The sequence below is a fragment of the Aptenodytes patagonicus genome, chromosome 6 (assembly GCF_965638725.1).
Source record: "Aptenodytes patagonicus chromosome 6, bAptPat1.pri.cur, whole genome shotgun sequence".
Classification (NCBI taxonomy): domain Eukaryota; kingdom Metazoa; phylum Chordata; class Aves; order Sphenisciformes; family Spheniscidae; genus Aptenodytes; species Aptenodytes patagonicus.
In genome coordinates, this window is record NC_134954.1 from 62789391 (window position 1) to 62807822 (window position 18432).

The window sequence follows — 18432 nt, forward strand, 5'->3', positions numbered from 1 at the left end:
TTCAGCCATCTTCCTCTGTCTCTTACCACCTTCGTAATCCCAGTCCTTTCCAAGTCCTCCGCAACCACTCCACATCCTGGCAAAGGCTGAGTTTCCCAGGCACTGCTGAAAGCAGGGTTGAAAGGCACTGGCTTGCTCAGGCAGCGTGGTATTCTGCCTCTGCCCCGGACAGTACAGGCAGATCTTGACTGATCACAAACAGGAGATGAAATTCAAGATATTGAATTGAGGGAAAAAATCCCTCACCCTCTATTTGTGTAACTATGTGAGAACTCGCATGAAACACAGACATTCAGTTAAACGGAAGAACCATTACCAAGAGCCAACACAGTTGAAAAATTTTTTTTTTTTTTAATAACCCGTCATTAATTATAAATGTAAGATACAGCCCAGGTCAGCAAGTTCTGAATGGACAGTCTCACGTTTTCTTTCAAAACAGTGAGCGCTAGAGACAAGTTACAGAATTAACTGAAGGTTCTGGCACGACTGTAGGCGTGTCACAGCACGGGCACTTGTGAGCACAAAGTCAAGAATATCTGCAAAGGCAGAGAAGACTGTAGGTCCCCTGATGGCTAAAACAGGAGGGGGAGGATTTGTGGATAGATTCCTTGCCTAGGAAAGACTGAAACAGACTAGTCAAGACGAACCGAGCCAGGGCAGCAGAACCACTAGAAGCTCCACCTCGCCAGTTTCTGAGTTGAGGAAAAACATGGCTACAGCCATCAAAATTTTAAGTCTATTTCTGTTTCTTCAGGTTTGGTCTTTTTCTTGGCTGCTTCTTCGGTCTCTGCACAGCATTCTTAACACTGGCAGGGGGCAGTCTGAGAGTTATTTCATTGTCCTCTGTGTCATCATCCACCTGAGAAGCTTTCCGGCGCTCAAGCACTGCTGGAGTACAGACTGGAGTAGGATCCTGAAAAGATCAGAAAAACACGATTCATTGCAAAGCATCTGCCAGAGAAAGTTTGTCACTGCCTCTGTGGTACCACAAGGCACCTCAGTCCAGCTCTCCTTCAGCACTTCTATGTTAGGCAAAATTGTTTTCTTTTTATAACTAGCTATTTTTGTAGACAGTATTTCTTCAGACAAAAGTGTCATCTTCAGTATATGTGAAAGGCAAATGTAAATTAATTCACATTTTCTAACATGTCATCACACACATTTGCCTTCTAAACTTCGTATTTCCTGACTCAAAGCACTAAGAAAACCAAGAGGAAAAGAACTGGGGGGGAGGGAGGGGGGAAGTGTATTTGAGACTGGCATACAAAAATGCCACTTTCAAGCCCACAGCAGAGCTGAAACATCCCAGCTTCATTACCTCAGTAAGTTCTCAGAACTCAGTTGACTGAATGTATGAGCTATCCTGTCTTCCTCACAACCAGCCCTGTCCCAAGTATCACAAGTAAATCGAGCAACATTAAAAAAATAAACAAAATCCAACTCACAACAGTGATGAAACAGAACAGAAATGTTAATACCCGACAGACTTTTCAGACTGCCAGAGCCCCAAATCTCGGTCCCGATGGCCTGAGCTTTCCTTTCACCCTACTGCTGGTTTTAGCTGCCATTAGTTTTCAAAATACTGGAATACCATGCCTGGAGAGCACGAGGGAGGAGGGACCGCATAGTGTGTAAATGGGGACGCAGGCAGCACTAGACCGTATCAATGGTTCAACTTCCTATTTGTTAAAACAGGCCGGTATTACAGTGTAACGCAGACCAAGAGCAGGATGCCAGCAAGGAGATCCCTTTGTACCAGTGTAAAGGACAGACGTAGCTGGTGTATAGCTGACTGTCCCCAGCACCCTGCGTTTCTCCTGCCTCAAGTTAGCGCTGAATAGCAGAGGCTGACAGCAGACACGCCGCTGCCTGGATGCAGCTCGGGACAAGCACTGCTAGTTACAACATGCTGAGCAGAAGCCTTTGCTGCTCAATACTCCCACAGGAGAAAGAACGGAGAGGATCCAACCACCCTCCCCGGTTCAAGAGTGTTAATCCATCTCAAAGGAGCTACTTCCGGCACAAAAATCTCTCAAGCAAATACTATCCAGGTTTCCAGGTGTTGAAATTAATACGAAGAAACCAGTTGCAGACCTGAAACATCTGCCCCAGTGTGAATGGCGGAGCCTGGTGCTGGGTACCACCAGGACTGTTCGGTCTTACCTGGCTGCTCAAAGAAATGTTCAGTTTTGACTTCTTGGATGTTTTAACTTTTTTTCTCTTTATGGAAAGCTCCTGTGCAGCCTAGGAAGCAAGACAGGTCAGGTGGATCACTACAAACTTCCTTGTGTGAAGATGCAAACAGTCACTTAACAGTCTATAGGTTTCTTTGCTTCATAACTACAAAATCTTTGCTACAGCAATTAGGTTTGAATTAATAAAATGACTTACAGTGCCGCAGAGGCGATCTGGTTTAACAAAAACACCCAAAGCAACGTAAGAAAAGCTGCTACTGTGCATTTTAAAAAAATACCACGTTAAACAGTATTGCTTAAAATTCAAGTACTTCACCCAAGCACTCTGCAAATGAGCAACACGCTCGGTTAGCTTAGGGAAGGTCTAGGGATGGAAGCTCTAGTCTTGGGACCTTACCTACCCTGCCAAAGCGCCCCACAGGGCTTGGGACAAGCCCTGGCGCTCTTCTGTGATCTACGGACAAACACGAAAACCACAGGATATACAACTGTTTATAGTAACAGAAGAAAAGGAACGTCTTCACTTTGCTGTTACTTATTTTCTTCTCTAAAGGTAGAGAGGTATACTTATATATGAGGAGCGGCTGAGGGAACTGGGGTTGTTTAGCCTGGAGAAGAGGAGGCTGAGGGGAGACCTCATCGCTCTCTACAGCTACCTGAAAGGAGGTTGTAGCGAGGTGGGTGTCGGTCTCTTCTCCCAAGTAACAAGCGATAGGACGAGAGGAAATGGCCTCAAGTTGCGCCAGGGGAGGTTTAGATTGGACGTGAGGAAAAATTTCTTTACTGAAAGAGTGGTTAAACACTGGAACAGGCTGCCCAGGGAAGTGGTGGAGTCCCCATCCCTGGAGGTATTTAAAAGACGTGTAGATGAGGCACTTAGGGACATGGTTTAGTGGGCCTGGTGGTGTTGGGTTGACGGTTGGACTCGATGATCTTAGAGGTCTTTTCCAACCTCAATGATTCTATGATATATATATATAAGATGTATGTACACACACCCACCGGTATATATAGTACAACCCAGCAACTAACTAACAACACTAATTTTCAGGAGCTTCTATACAGTTCTTAATGCAAGTTAAGTCTCCCTGGTGCTCCAGCTCTTTTACCAGTTCCACACAAAACACATGATTTTCTTGTATTTAGCACAATTTTAGAAACATGTTTTGCATAAAACACTCGTCGAAATGATGCCAAACTTACAAATCCTGGGAAGTCATAATCGAGCCCCTTTTCAGCCAGCCTCTTCCGTAAAAGTTTCTCCTTTCGTAGCAGTCGCTTTGTCATCTTTGCCTTCTGAACGAGCGAACGTATCTTATTGTACCGCCTGACCGCTGGCTGAGAAGGCTTCAGAAATATTTTGTCACTGTTTTTGAAGAGGTTTTCATGGACCCTTTCAGGAGATATGAACTGACCTGTATCATAAACATATGACACCAAGTTATAGCAGAGCTACCCTTCTCACCAAATGTACTCACATAACGCTATTCAGTTCCCGTTATAACAACATTATCCACTGCTACGGCAGCGCAGTAGTACAGCATTTTATGAACAGAGAAAATGGAAAGTAACGAAATACTCATTAGTAAGAGAACTGATAATGGATGGATGGAAGAAAAGACCGCTTTTCCAGTTTCACCCAGAAAACAGTCAGAGAAACTTGTTTTTCACAAGTTGATGCATATATAGCTCATAATCCTTTACAAAGCAAGTGTTGCTATCACCATGTCTGAGAAACTTGCTAATTTCATTAATCTTTTCATCAAAAAAGCCCCTTACGTCTAACTACACAGATAGCAGCTGCAGCAGCTGCAACAGTTACAAATGACAAAGAATTTCCACATTAAAGAAACCGTCTCCACAGCAAACCCCACCGCTCCCTGAGATTTCATCTTACGCGATTACACGACGAGCATCATCAGCCTAGAGGTAAAAACAGCACTAGTGACCAAGAGGCTGCTGAGGATGTTCTTTACACATGAAGAAAAGGAAGAGAAGCTCAGCCCCACAGAAAAGCCTTTTGGGACATAACTTCATAAAAACCCCTAAGATTCTCCAAACAGTCAAAAAAAAAAAAAAGAATTTCCTTTGCACGATAGAGGACTTACCCTTCAGCTTATACTTACACTTTAGCAGTCTTTCAGAAAACAGGTAGTTGTTCATTGTGTCGGCAACAATCTTAGCCACGTCATCGGACTCAAACTCTATAAATCCGTAGCCTTTGCTGGCTCCAGTCTGCAAGCAACGACAGAAAGAAATCTGAAAGAACGCTTCGATACCTGAACAACTACGGTAAAACTATTTTATGCTTCCGAAGTCGTAGCCCATTCTCAGCTAAACACAAGTAATTTCATAAAGTTCAGTGAAATCGTGAAAAGCACCAGATTTAGTCCTCAATTGGTATGACGTTATTCGTAAATAATAATTTGCATATGAAATAATAATTTCATATTTGCATATGAAACAAACTGCTCACCAATACCTATTTGTTAAAAAAAAAGCTGCCCTGAATTGCTACTGTTCTGTTGTTGTTACCAAGCTTATATAGCAATATTACAATGCGATGATAAATCCAGAAATGAGAAGTTGTTAAATTTATTGAGCATGAAGCAACAAGAAAGCTAAAACGGAGTCTCTTCCACGACATTTCACGTTCCACCTTGAATTGGTGTATTCTGGCAACACTTCTCATGTAAGTGTATCTACTTATGGAAAAAAAGGGGCTACGTTAACTGTCGGTGAAACTGCCTACTTGCAGCCCAGAGACAACGCCTCATCTGCTGCCTGTCAGCCCGATACTCGTCTTGGAAGTATTAAGACAAGCAATTACGCACGGTGCCCCCCTCTGCCCACTCATGAGACTGCAACGAAGTTTTCCACGCGGTGCGCGCCGAAGGCAGCGCACCGGGCAGACGGGCAAGGCCGCACGGAGCTGCCAAACACGCCTCGGAAAGGAGTTAACCCCGTTCGTTCACCGGATCGGCAGCCTGTGCACGGAGGACGCCTCGGGGGCTCGAGGAGACCGTACGGCCCAGCCTGAGGCGGTCGGCCGCGAACGCACCGCCGTGCCTCGGGCGCTTCGCGAGCAGTAACAGCGGGAACCACGCTGGCAAGCTCAGCAGCCTCCAGGCCTCCCGGCGAGGGGCGAGGACCCGGCGGCCGGGGCCGGGCCGGCGCGGTGCTTTACCTTCTTACTCCTCGACAGCCGGAGCCGCCTCACCGTCCCGAACTGCTCGAAGTACTCGTGGATCTGCGGCTCGCAGAGCCCCCGCGGGAGGTGCCCCACGTACACCACGCCCGGCGTCAGCTCCTCCTGCGGGGCACAGAGCAGCCGCGTCAGGCCGGGCCGGGCCGGGCCGGGCCGCGCCGCCCCCGCCCCGCGACAGGGCCCCGCTCACCTTGGCCGCCCGGTTGCTGCGGACCCGCTGCACCTTCTGCTGGAACTCGCGCTGCAGCCGCGGCTCCAAGGCCAGGAACGACGACGCCGGTGCCAGTGCCGGTGCGGGCGCGACCGCGGCCACCCCCGCCGCCGCCGCGGCCTCCGCCGCCGCCATGCTGCGCTCCCCGCCGCCGCCGGAAGCGCGTCACTCTCCTCGCACGCGGTGTCGCGCGGCGGCAAGGGCGCGCAGGCGCAGAGCAGCGGGCCGCTGTCTCCTAGCAACAGGGCACGGCGCTGCCGACCGACACCCCTCTTCCCCGCCCCCGCCCGATGTCGCGCAGCAACGCGGCGCCGTCACCGGGCAGCGGGGCCCTCGCGCGGCCGGGCGGGGCGGCGGCCTCCCTGGGCCCAGCCCCGCCGCACCGGGAGGGGGGCCCCGAAACACGGACACGCACCCGCCCCCGGCGCGAGCAGCGCCCCACGGACACCCGCCCGCGCCGCCCCCGGGCTCCTCCGGCCGCTCAGGCACTGCGCGGGGCAGCCCGGCGCGGCGCGGTCAGGCACTGCGCGGGGCAGCCACCGCGCCGGCGGCACAGAAGGCCCTCGGTGGGCGCAGGAGGCCCCAGAGGCGGGAGGCGGCGGCGGGCACCATGTCGGTGAGCGACATGTTCACCGCGCTGCAGGGCGTCCTCACCGCCGACCAGGACATCCGCGAGGTGGGCGCGGGGCCGGGGCCGGGGCCGGGGCTGGGGGCGGGCCGGGCCGGGCCGGGCCGGGCCGGGGCCGGGCGCGGGGCCTGGCTTGACGGCGCCCTGTGTCCGCAGGAGATCCGGAAGGTGGTGCAGGCGCTGGAGCAGACGGCCCGGGAGATCCTCACGCTGCTGCAGGGCGTGCACCAGGGAGCCGGCTTCCAGGACAGTGAGTCCCGCACGGCCGCCCGCAGCCGGCGGTAGCGCCGCCCTCCGCCTTCCCCGGGGGAGCGGGGAAAAGCCGCCTGGGGGGGAAGGGGAAGGGGAAGTACCCCCGGGGTACGCGGGTCCCTCTGTCACGGGCGGCGCTTTTCCAGGTTTCAGTCGCACGTGGGCGCTCCTGGGGTGTCCTGCGTGGGCTTCTCAGAGGCTGCTGGGGGGGGTGGTGGGGTGCGGCTGGGAGGTGCCGAGCCAGGTGAGTAGAAAAGCTGCCGTTCGTCCTCAGGAAACGCCGTCCTTTCCCGTTCTCCCCTCCCCTCCCCAGCTGGGTGTTTCGCCGTCTCAGCGCAGAAAAGCGTCTTCTTTTTACAGCTGCTCGTTTTCTGGGTTGTCGAAGTGGCTCATAGGTTTCCCACTAAGTGACATGCAGGTAGATTTTTAGACTCTGTTAATTCTAACGTGACCTGTTGGGCCTTTGTATCTGTATCTCCTTCCTCGCCTCTTCACCCCACCCCCCAAAAAGCTGTGATGCTCTGGGGGGGGTTCAGGATGGTGTGGGAAAGGGGGGACTTTAGTCTGGTTCGTCTGAGAGCAACTACATGTGTGTGTGTGTATAAAATCTGCTTAGTGTTCCAAAATACAAAGGGCATTTGCAAAGGCTGATAGAGCAGGAGCTGTTCCCGATGTATATTTGAGTGACAGCTGGAACTGTTCTGCTGTTTCTGAGGTTTGGGTTGTAGCTAGCCTGGTTCCTTGCTTTCAGTCCGAATTTGTTTAACACGTTTGACACAATGTTTCTGGGCCAACCCGTTTCCTCCAGGGCATGAGGACAGTACTGCAGATCTAGATGCCAAATGTCCTCTTTCTGCTCCCCCATCTCCATTTTTAGACTTACTGGTGAAACTACTGGAATAAACAGTTTCTCCCATTAACTATTTGACTTAAAAGCTATTTTTTCAAGTCAATTAATATCTCCTGAGAGGAAGCAACCATTCTGACTTTCCTGGAAACCCTTGAGAGGAATTTGGGAAGGGGAGGAATCTGGCAGGCCACCCCCTGAAGGCGAATAGAAGAAGAAACCTCACAGGTGCTGTTTTATTCATGTGCAGAGCTGGCTGGCTGTTATTAGCCTGATGACGTTCACCAGCACACGCGTGCTGGAGCTGGAGGCCTGGGATTTCTCCGGCCTCTGAGAGGGTACGTGTTTAGCAACGCACGACGCCTGCGGTTTGACCTCTGCTGGCAAGTGCAACTTCCACCTATTTAGAAATCTGGCAGTGCTAAAAATTAGAACTGCTAATTGGTTAATTTACACAAGCATAGACTCATTTTTCTAAGCTGAGTAAACCCGTGGCTGTTGTGACAGTTGTTTTGTGTGGGTATCAACTTCAGGGGTTGCTTTCCAGCATTTATAGTAGAGACCTGCGCCTGGCTCAGTGTATTTTCCCTTGATTTTTAATTCCAGGAGAGAGCTGGTTCTGGAACTTGCAGAGTCTGAGCTTTGGAATAGTTAAAGTAAAAAAAAAAAAAAAAAAAAAAGAGAGAGAAAAAAGCTCAGCTTATAATTCTTGTAATACCAAAAATAATGAATACATGCTTAATAGGTTAGGAGTTAACTCATGATAATAGACCTGTCAGTTTGTCATCAATTACAAGCATAATAAAGAAAGTCAATAAAGGTTTAGATTAATAAAGGTTTACAGCAGAATAATATAATGCCAATTAACAGAAGGATTGTTAGGGGGATAAATAGCACTTGTCAGATGTCACACAGTTAGACTACAGTTTTATTTGATAATGGTTGTAGTTCTGCAGTGTGAGTGTGCTTAAATGGCTGTTTGGCTTACTACAGCATCTCGTCGTGTTTGAGTCGGTACCACATTTTTACGAAGAAACTAGAATGATTCTTCCCCAGCAGACTAAAAAGGGATAAACGATGACTCTTGCAACTATGGAAGAGAGGATTATTCATTGCGACAGAGTTCTGGCTAGACTTTGTAGCATCAAGATTTTTTAGCCTTATATTTATTTATTTATTCCAAGACGTAAGAAAAACTGTTAACACTATTAACAAACTATATTGAACTATAAAAATATTAAATGATAAATAAACTATATAAACTAATAACTAATAAAAAAGCAAAAATACTATTAATTACTACAAGTTCACAGGTGACAGAGTAACTAATGAGGCTTGGTGAGTGCAGCTGTATTGCCGTGGGTGGTTTAAGCTGGTGCTGCTGCCAACAGAAGCTGTATTGCTTGTTGTGCCTCCTCCCTCGTGCCAGCGGAAGTGAGAGACGACTTTTTCTCCCGCAGCCTGCTGGCTGATCCTTTGTAATTACTCTTGCATCGTCAGTTGAGGTAGAGTGATGAAAACAGAGAGCCAGTGAAAACAGGGAAAGGATTTGCACCAGGCTGAGCAATCCGTCCTACCAAAGAGAAGGGTAAGGGGTGGCCTGAGCTCCGTTAATGAAACTACGGGATAGCTGGAAGTTCGATGGAGGGCAGTTTCCTGTACCAGTCAGTGGTATTTAAAACTTATCTTGCACAGTGCCTTTCCTCTGTTTTCCGGTGACTTACAATACCTCTTGGCTAAACCTGTTTTCATGGAGGTTTTCATCTAACCTGTTTTACTGTGGGGCAGCCACCTGCCCACAGACAACAGCTGTTTCACGGTGCCGGCTTCTCTGTGGTCTCTCCCTGCGCTGAGCATGAGACTGTGTTTAGCTGCGGGATCAGCACTTTCAGTCGTAGCCTTTATTCAGCTGTGGGGAAGGGAAGGAAAACCAGCAGAGGCTCAGGCCGGCAGCCTCCAGAACAGGGTTAGAGGATCTCTCTCTTTTGGCTTCCTCTGCTCGCTGTCCAAAATGGAGTTTGAAAACTGCTCAGAAAGCTGTTCAGGGCAGCGTGTGCTGCAGCCTGCTGTTAGCTGACACGAGTCTGAGAGACAGGTAGGGTCTCCGGAGGCTGAAAGTCAACTTGGTGTGTCTTTGCTCGTGAAACACGTTGTGTCAAGTTTGGCAAAGCATCAGTGGTGATATCCAAGGATGCACGAGGACAGTTTGAAGTTGGGAGATTGTGTGTGTCGTTGGGCACTGTTGTCTGAAACTTTACAGTAAAGATTTTTTTTTTTTGTCACAGGTTCCTTTGGCAGAAGCCGAAATGCAAATTTATTCCTTACTCTGTCCCCAGCTGCCAGGTGACGGCTTACACGACTGAGGCAGAGACCGTAGTTTGAGGATGGTGTTCAAAGGGCAGCTGTCAGTGAGCTTTACACATTTCTTTCATTCTGGCTGCCACATGGAGCACTTTCACCTTCTGCTTCCTGAAGCTTTTATTTTTAAGTGCCCCCCCTTTTTTTTTTTTTTAACAGAAATGATGTTTTGTTAATTGAAAGAAGTTTTTTAAACACACTTAAGTGACTCCTGGTAGGGCTTGTTTGATAAAAATCATTCATCACAGCTTTCAGATTTAGCTTCTGTGGATCTTGTTTAAATAAGCTTCTGTACATCAAGATGCAGGAGAGCCTGTCAGGCTGATCTTCTGCCTTCCTTGGGTCATGACCAGAATTTCTGGGAAGGCTGCAGTTCAGAAGTACTGGTTTGATTAGTTCTGTCAGGCCCTGGTACTGCAGGTGCAGTGTGGCTGTAGCTCGTATCAATAAATGGGAGGTGGCAGTGGGTGGTACGTAGACAAGAGACCATTTCTCTGCAGAGGTATAACATATATTGGACAGGCTGAAACCCAGTTTCTTCAGATACATCACTTGAAAGCAGGAAATGCAGTTTCCTGAAGGGATGTTGCACTTCATCTAACCTAACTCTGATCGACAAGAAAAAAATATTGTAAGATTTTAAAATGGAGAAAGGAAAGCTGCTTTTCCTTTGAGTGTACGAGTCGTTTGGCAGCACTGCTTGGTGTGTGTGTGCTTTCTTTGGGGCCAGCTGCTGTGTGCAGTGCTGTTCTGTTCCTTGTGATCCGGTTGTTGCTTTTTCTTCTAATCCACCGCATTAGAGCACTCTCCAGAACATCTTGTTTCTCTCTTTATAACACCTGTACAGCCCAACTGGCTGCCCCTTTCTCTTACTCCGTCCACACAGCTGAAACTAAAAATGTCCTGTTATCAGCTCGTGCCTGCTCTCTGGTGCGTCCTTCCTCCTGCAGTGCCACCCCTAGCCCTGCCACTCCAGACTGCTGCTGCGTGGGTGGGCTTGTAGCATGGGGCTTTAACCGTGTTGCTGCTCCTGCTGGCTCTCTCCCCCAGGATCGGTTGCCGTAGCCTCAGCCCTTCTACATTTACAGACCCTCGAACGAAATTGCCCCTCAGCTACCTCAGATGACGTCTGTTTGCTCTTACGCTACGCCGTTTTCAGCCTTTCCCCATCTCCACTTGTCATCTCTCCTTCAGCACTGCTTGTTTGTCGCCCTGCTCGGCGCGTTGCCGGGCTCCTTTGCTCATAGGTTCATTCCATAGACAAACACCACGTTGACCCTTTTGTTCCTCCGTTCTTGCCTCCATCCGCTTGTATCCCCCGTTGCCTCTTGGTCTGTAGGTTGCGTGACCTTTCCAGTGTTCTCTTCTGTCAGTGCCCATTACAGAATGGGTTCTTCATCCATGACGTAAGTTTTATAGCAGCAGTTATTAGTCATGATTAGCAGTGATTCTTAAATAACGCTGGGGTGTCTTGTCCCAGGCTCAAACCTAAGGACTAGAGCAGATTAGACAGCCCAGAACTCGGGAGTATTTCTCATCTAGCGGTGTGACTCATGGTGTGACAATGAGTATTTCTTAGATTGATTCCGAATGTCAGTAGAGTATCGTGGACAACAAAGGAGCATAAATAGCGCTGTCTACACTAGAAAACTCTCTGTTTACAAAACCCTGTTCTCTGTCAAGTACTGAATGTTGCGCTGTTTCTTTTTCAGTACCAAAGAAATGTCAGAAGGCTCGTGAGCACTTTGGTACAGTGAGAACACAGCTGGAATCTCTGAAGACCAAGTTTCCTGCTGATCAGTATTACAGGTGTGCAGGATCACATGCAGCCAGACACGGATATGGGAATTCTCTGGGTGTATTTGGCATCATTACTTTGGAAGAATGATTTAAATGTTTACGGGCCCAATGCTTCTTTCTGTTTGAAAAGTAAATCATGGTAGAGAAGCGTGAGGTTTTTATCAGCATAGATAAAAAATGCTGTTGCTCAAACACTATTTCTAACTTTTCACTAAAAATATGCAGTATTTAATTCTTTTTCTAGAAACTTTTTTAAAAAAGAAGAAGGAAAGGTTAAGAAGTTGATGTTCTATTGGAGCTGCCCCGGTTTCTGGGAGCAGAGCATTTGTTGCTCCATTAATTTCAGTTAAGTTAGGTTTGGGGCATTTCTGAAAACAGAGCTCTAAATCTGTCGTGAAATGGCTGTTTGATACTGCAGGTACTAAATGAAGTTGTCACCTCTGTGTTTTGTTTGCTGCCAGAAGGGGACAGTGTCTAGCAAGAACATGTCAAAGAACAAGAATCTTGTCAGCTCAGGTCTGCTGAGGGAAGATGGGAGGGAAAGCCCTGGTTGTCTCGCGGGCACGACAACCTGAAAAACTCCGTGAACTGAGTAGGTGTGTGAGAGGTGCGAGCAAATGCCAGCGTCCAGCGTAGTATCCTGGGGGTGAAGTTCTGGAGTACCAAGGAGGTGACTTTGGCTTATTAAAACGACACCAGCTTAAAAATATTGCCAAGTGCTGTGTGTAAAGGTGGAAGACATAATGTATATGTAATGTATGCTTGTTGCCTAACTCTCCAGTAATAGATGTTACTTATTTATACCTTGACTTGGTGTTTTCTTCAACAGATTTCATGAGCACTGGAGGTTTGTGCTTCAGCGGTTGGTGTTTCTGGCAGCGTTTGTAGTCTACTTGGAGTCAGAAACGTTAGTGACCCGAGAAGCGGTTGCAGAAATACTTGGGAGTAAGTTAATGTTGTAACTGAAGAGAAAAAGCTTGTGACGTTTTTATATGTTGCAGCTTTCAGAGGTACAGGGAAACAGCAGAACTTCATTTCTTGCCAAGAAATAGGTTCCAAAATTTATCTGGTATTTGATTTTATTATATGAACAACAAATTCTTTTAGAAGGTGAAAATCGGCAAACCTGATGTGAACAAAAGTATTTATTCATTAATAAGTTCTTCATCAATGAAGATTATTCATTCAAATTGCGTAAATCTACCAAAAGAATAATACAAAGATGAGAGCTTATTTTTCTCACTTTTTGCTTTTGGTGTTTAAAAAGTGTGGAAAACAGATTAAATTCTTATGCTGTAAGAGAATTGTGTCCTCCCAGAGCAAAGGATTTGAAGGAAAAAAAAAAAAATCAGGGAAATATTTTTCTAAAAAAGGACTACAGACCCCTCTCCTGTATATTGATGTAAATTCAGTTATTCTGTTGGATCAGTTATAACCTGTTGCACGTCCAGCTGAGGATGTAGGAGATGCTAAATCAAAACGCTGAGAAGAGGCAGTAATTACATCATGTACAGGAAAAGGCTGACTTCTATTTTGTAATAATATTTCATAAATGTGATATTTCAAATTAGCTCCAGGGAACAAATGCAATTTCAACTCGCTGGTTTTGCTCATGTTCAGTACCGCCTGATTACCGCTCTGTTTTTCATCTTAGTTGAAGCTGATCGAGAGCGGGGCTTTCACCTCGACATTGAAGACTATCTTTCTGGTGTATTAATTCTCGCCAGTGAGCTGGTAAGGAAGATATTCATGCATATCTTGGATTGAAACTGACCTTAAAAAAAAAAAAAAGTCAATGTGTTTTCTAACTTTCCTAAGTTGTTCCTGGAAGTTATGATGCACAACACCTTGATCTGAAATTCTAGCAAACTGCCCCTCTGTATGCCAGAGTTGTTCCTCACAGATATTTTAAGATTTAAACTGGTGACTTGATTGAAAGTCCAGGATCATGGTCAACAAAAAGGTAGAACTAAGTACAAAGAATCTAACTGCCTGGAACAAAACTGCTTCATTTGGTAAAGTAACCGATGGAAACAGTGACATGATTTGGGTGGGTTCCTCTGCTGATGTTCTCCTGTGTGTCTTCCTCTCGTAGGCCAGACTGGCAGTGAACAGTGTCACGGCTGGTGACTATTCTCGCCCTCTCCGCATCTCAACTTTTATCAACGAGCTGGATTCCGGCTTCCGTCTCCTCAACCTGAAGAATGACTCCCTGAGGAAACGTTACGATGGCCTGAAATATGATGTCAAGAAAATTGAGGAAGTGGTTTATGACTTGTCGATCAGAGGACTCAATAAGGAGGCAGCAGTTGGTGCGGGTGGAGAGAAATGAAAGATGCTCATTTTAACAGCATCATTGATTACCTCAGATGGTTGCCAATTTAGGAAGCATGCTAGCGAAGCCTTCCTACAGTAGTTTAGAAGAACTGCAGCTGAAAGCTGCTCTCTATTTTCTTACAAAAGGCGTAGTACGGGTGTTAGATCTCAAAATGTTTTGTAGAATCATGTCTAGATTAGGGCAGGAGGCTCTCTGTTTCCAGCGGAATTCCTCTGTCAAAACACACGGTGCCGTTCTGTGCACAGCAGCGGTCGTAGTCAGTAACTCCCATGAGCTGAAATTCCCATTAGTTCTGTAGTGTTGCTTCGCTGCTCCGGCAGTGATGTGCTTCAGCTGCCTCTGCTCACACACCTCGCGAGACGTGTGCACAGCGCGCAGCTCAGTGCAGGTACATGTGACGTTTTAAAAACCACAGTGTGTAAATATCTATACATTTTTTTTAAGACACTGATTTTTTTTTTTGCCTTTTTGTTTCTTAAATTTTCACCTATGTCAGTAAGTTGAACAGACTTGCATAACTGTTTATTAACCAGACCTTTTAAAATGGCTTCTGTTAATGTATCCCCCTTAATTGAGAAATTAGTGAAAATATTCCTGAGAATTTCTCCATTGGAACTGGTGTATTGCACCCGGGCACATCTCTCTCTCTCTCTCTCTTTTGTTTTTTCCTTTCCTCCAAGATTTCTCTTACCAGGGAGAGCAAGGTTTTCTCAAACATCTGCTTTCACTGGCTGGTGTTTGTTTTACTGACATGAGTAAATGTTGAGTTTTAATACGATCATTTGCCTTGAGAACTCAGTGCAACCAATTTTTTTTTTTAACTACCAAGGTTTCCGAATAGAGAAGTGTTAACTGATAAACTGGAGGTAGCGTCTGAGTTCTAACAACCTCTATAGGCCACAACTGTACCTGCGTCCTGGGATTAAAAAAAAACCCACACCAAAACTATAGTTCATGCAGTAAAATGTTTGCATCTTCAGAAAAGGGGAAATTGCTAGTTTCAGATACTTTGCATGCAAGATGTTTGCAAACACCAACAGCCCCTCTCATTTGTGTAAATGGACAGACTCGTACCTCCCAGGGCGTGCGTTCTCCTGTCCTAAATGACTTTGAGTTTTGCCATTCTTCTCCTACTTCTGGTGGTGCAGTCAGGTTAAGGAGAAAAACAGACTTAGGAGGAGGAGTATTTCCAGAGGATGAACACGAGCAGTCAAGTTTATGTGGGGTTTGTTAGTGTTTCATTTTGTTAGCAAAGATTTGCCACTGTTTCAGTTAGGTTTTTGTTTATTGGAAGAAAATGGTTTCTGGGTTATTCTGGCCAATAAAAGCTGTTCTTTGATTTTGGCCATTTGGTAACTCTGCCTGTTGTCTGATTATCTGTTGTTAATTGCTTCCCTTCCTGGGAGCCTACTCTGAAATACCATCATTTAAGTTCAGCCTTCAGCTGTACTTGGACAATAATAGGGTTCCTCACTTTGGCTGTACGCTGTTCTCTTGGCGCACTCTTACGTGCTGGCGAGTGGAGCCCGAGTCAAGCTGCAAACAGATTTCACAGGCTTTTTTTTTTTTACTTTTAATTTTGACCTATTTCACCAAGTAAAACAGGAGAGGTATGGAGGAGTTTGTCATTACCAAATCCAAGATGTGGCAAGATTCATCTTCAGAGCATCTCATAATCTTTAATGTTTGTCCTCATCCTTTGTATCTTATGTCACATAATGTAGGGAGATGGTAATAGCCCTCTTTCACAGCTGAAGAAAGTGAGGGTGTCATGTCCTGAGCCCTGTGGCAATGAGACCAGCTTTCAAAGTAGTTCTTTGTTCTTGCCGTATGCCGCTGTTTGCTTCTTTCTCACTTTAACCTTGTGGAGGTGGGAGGAAGGAAGAAGCTTAAGCCAGTTCTACCGCCAAAACCAGAGACTCGTGAAACAACACCCTAAGGCTCCGAGACAGCCGTGCAGACCAAGGTCGCACAGAAAACGTGGGAGCAGAGAAATTAGAGAAAGGTTTCCTGAGCGTCAGTCTGATGTCTCTCGGGGTGGAGGAGCCCTGGCATGTGGGACTGGGCTGTGAGGCCACGTGGCAGGGCAGGTTTCTGGTTTGTTAAGGCTTTGTGCTGGCTTGTGTCCCAGGTGCTCCGGTTGCATTTGGTCACGCAAAAGGTCTGCTTCCTGACGTGGGATCCCATGTGCCTAACACAGCTTTTCACTAGATCCGAGATCTGCCAGCTCTTGCATCTTACATGGTTTCCGAGAGCTGGTGGAGATACAACAGCACCACGCCACAGGTGCAGATACTGTGGGAGGGACAACTGGAAGAGCAAGTCTCTTACTTAGGGTTTACAAAGTCTGCAAGGTGTGGGATACTTCGAAGTGCCTGAGAAAGAGACACTCCGGTGTTGTGTTCCTGGAGGGTGTTTAGCAAACACCTCGCTCTTTCCTGTTCCTAGGTTTTGGGAGAGCCTAGCATCTTCCTCTGGAAAAGCATCATTTGCAAGAGCCAGGCTGCATAGTGCATTCCCAAGCCAGGTCTGGGGAAGGGAAAAGAAAATGGCAGACTTTCTCCCTAGGCTGCAGCAGGGCAAGTTGGGGACGTGCTTTTTGTGGCTTCCTCTGCGCAGAGGTAGCCTGTAGGACCTTGTGGCCTTGATTGTGAATCTGCACATTACTGTGGTCCTACATGGTAAGTTGTGTTTCTGTCCCAGAGCTGGGAGCAGAGGGAAGAAGGGAAGACCCAGAAGGACTTGAGTAGGGGGGTCTCTCTTCTCTGAGCCTTTCCTTTCCCAGGTGTAACGGGAGCGGGTTAGCCAGCGGGGAATGGCAGTGAGAGACAGAGCTCTGAGGACTGCAGAAGCTTGATGGCTCATGATGAATCAGACGCACTTGAACACTGAACAAATAACTCCTGTTGGTACTGAATGGACTGCGGCAGCGTGTGCTGGCAGCTGGGAGGGGAGTGAGTCAGCGCAGGAGCGCTGGAGAGTCTGACTCAACAGCCAGCACTGCTGTTCTCTGAGCCTCTTCAGCCTGAAGTGTGTTCCAGGGAGCGCTCCCTTGGATCATCTTTGTATTCACTCACTGGTTTGGGTTTTTTCCCCCATCTTGATGTCATTTCTGCGGGTTTTCTTTATTGCAGTAAAAAGGGCACTTAAATGGTTGATTACCTGCTCTTTATTTATAGCACTGCCTGTTCCACCCCTGCAGATCAGTGAAAGTGCTGACCTGAAACCGTTTGGGAAATAGGGGTGAAGAGAGCTCCGTGGCACAGGATGCAGAGTAGACCTTGGGGCTGGCTGTTGGACTGAGCTCTGCTGGAATTGATTAACTGCAGCCTGGGACCAGCAACCTCTTTAAAGTGGCACTTGTTAAAGGACATGTTATCACCTCCAGACTGCCCTTTTCTAGTGCCAGCACACGTTTTTGTGCAGTGAACTGGATCAAGGAACTGATCTAGCTGAAACAATCCTTACTCTTCAGTGGTGTTTGCTCCCAGTCCAGTTCACTGCACAGTCCCACGCACACTGTACCAGTGCGTGGAGGGAGGCTTCTTCCTCTCCCCGTGGTGCCAGATTTAAGTGTTCACTGAGCTGTAACACTACGTGGTAAATTGTCTGATTTTCTTGCAGTAATTTAACTGCTTCCAGTTCCATTAGGATTGCCAAGGATTTTCTCTTTGGGAAAATAATTCGCCTTCGTTTCACTGCAAAGTGATGACTTCTGTGCTATAGAGCCTTACTCGCATTTTTCAGCTGACAAGGTCATTGCACACCAAGGCAATTAACGAGAGCAGAAAGTGAATATGGATGACTCCTGGGGTCTGTGCATGGATATTGACCCGTTGCTCATCAGCAGTCCATCTTCCCTCATTAAAGTACTGTCTGTTGCTGGATACTGTGGTGCAACTGTACTAAGGTGTGTGTAGGGGCTGTTCAGAGAGCCTCCTGCCTGCTGAATTCGTGGAGTGTCATTAAGCAAGCGTTTGATTTTGAAAGGAATAGTCCTTCACGGTAGGTATCTCCGGTATGCGTGTTGTGGGTCAGGCATGAATTACTTGAAGATGGGTGTCTCCTTGCAGGTTTCTCTGCCTCTCTGTCTATTGTCACTTCAAACTGTGGCACTTCTGGCTTGCACTGGTTAGCATCACTGGAGGATTGCCCTGCCCAAGGGGAAAATGGCTGTCCTAAAACCAGTCCTTTCTTGAAAGAAGGGGGAATACACTCCTTGTCTGAATGCTTGTTCACCTGCACGTTCACACTATGGGTGTACAAACATCTAACCTGCTTCTGCTGGGGAAAATGTAAGAGCCTGAGCACTGCAAGGGCGCTGTCTGCTCCCCGGGAAGCCTGCTGGCTCCCATCCCGGTAGGGAGAGCTGTCTGGTTGCCTCTGGGTCTGCACTGGGGCCCTGTGCAGCTCTCGCAGGCTTCTCTGAAGTCTGATGACCACCACAGCCTGTTGGAGACTTCAACAGGGACTGCAGAAAGCCTAAAGGGAAGAAAAAGCCTGAGATTTCAGCCCCTGTGAAACGGTCCAGGGCTATAAAGGCCTCGTGCTCTTTGCATGTTTTGGTTACCCCAGGCATCAGTCACAGGATCTGC

General features: G+C 47.4%; 2 protein-coding genes across 2 annotated transcripts; one reads left to right on the top strand and one right to left on the bottom strand.

Moving 5' to 3' along the window:
• Positions 1-334: 334 nt before the first annotated feature.
• NIFK (nucleolar protein interacting with the FHA domain of MKI67) lies at positions 335-5749 on the bottom strand. Its single transcript, XM_076342954.1, has 6 exons — positions 5594-5749; positions 5383-5508; positions 4322-4430; positions 3399-3610; positions 2164-2244; positions 335-913 (listed from the first exon to the last, which is right to left on the bottom strand). Exons 1-6 carry the CDS (start codon positions 5747-5749, stop codon positions 737-739), a joined length of 861 nt encoding a protein of 286 aa, XP_076199069.1. The 3' UTR covers positions 335-736.
• A 430-nt stretch (positions 5750-6179) lies between these two features.
• TSN (translin) lies at positions 6180-15193 on the top strand. Its single transcript, XM_076342956.1, has 6 exons — positions 6180-6290; positions 6399-6492; positions 11412-11508; positions 12329-12444; positions 13154-13233; positions 13595-15193. The coding sequence occupies exons 1-6, from the start codon at positions 6225-6227 to the stop codon at positions 13829-13831; spliced, it is 690 nt and encodes a 229-aa protein (XP_076199071.1). The 5' UTR covers positions 6180-6224; the 3' UTR covers positions 13832-15193.
• Positions 15194-18432: the final 3239 nt, after the last annotated feature.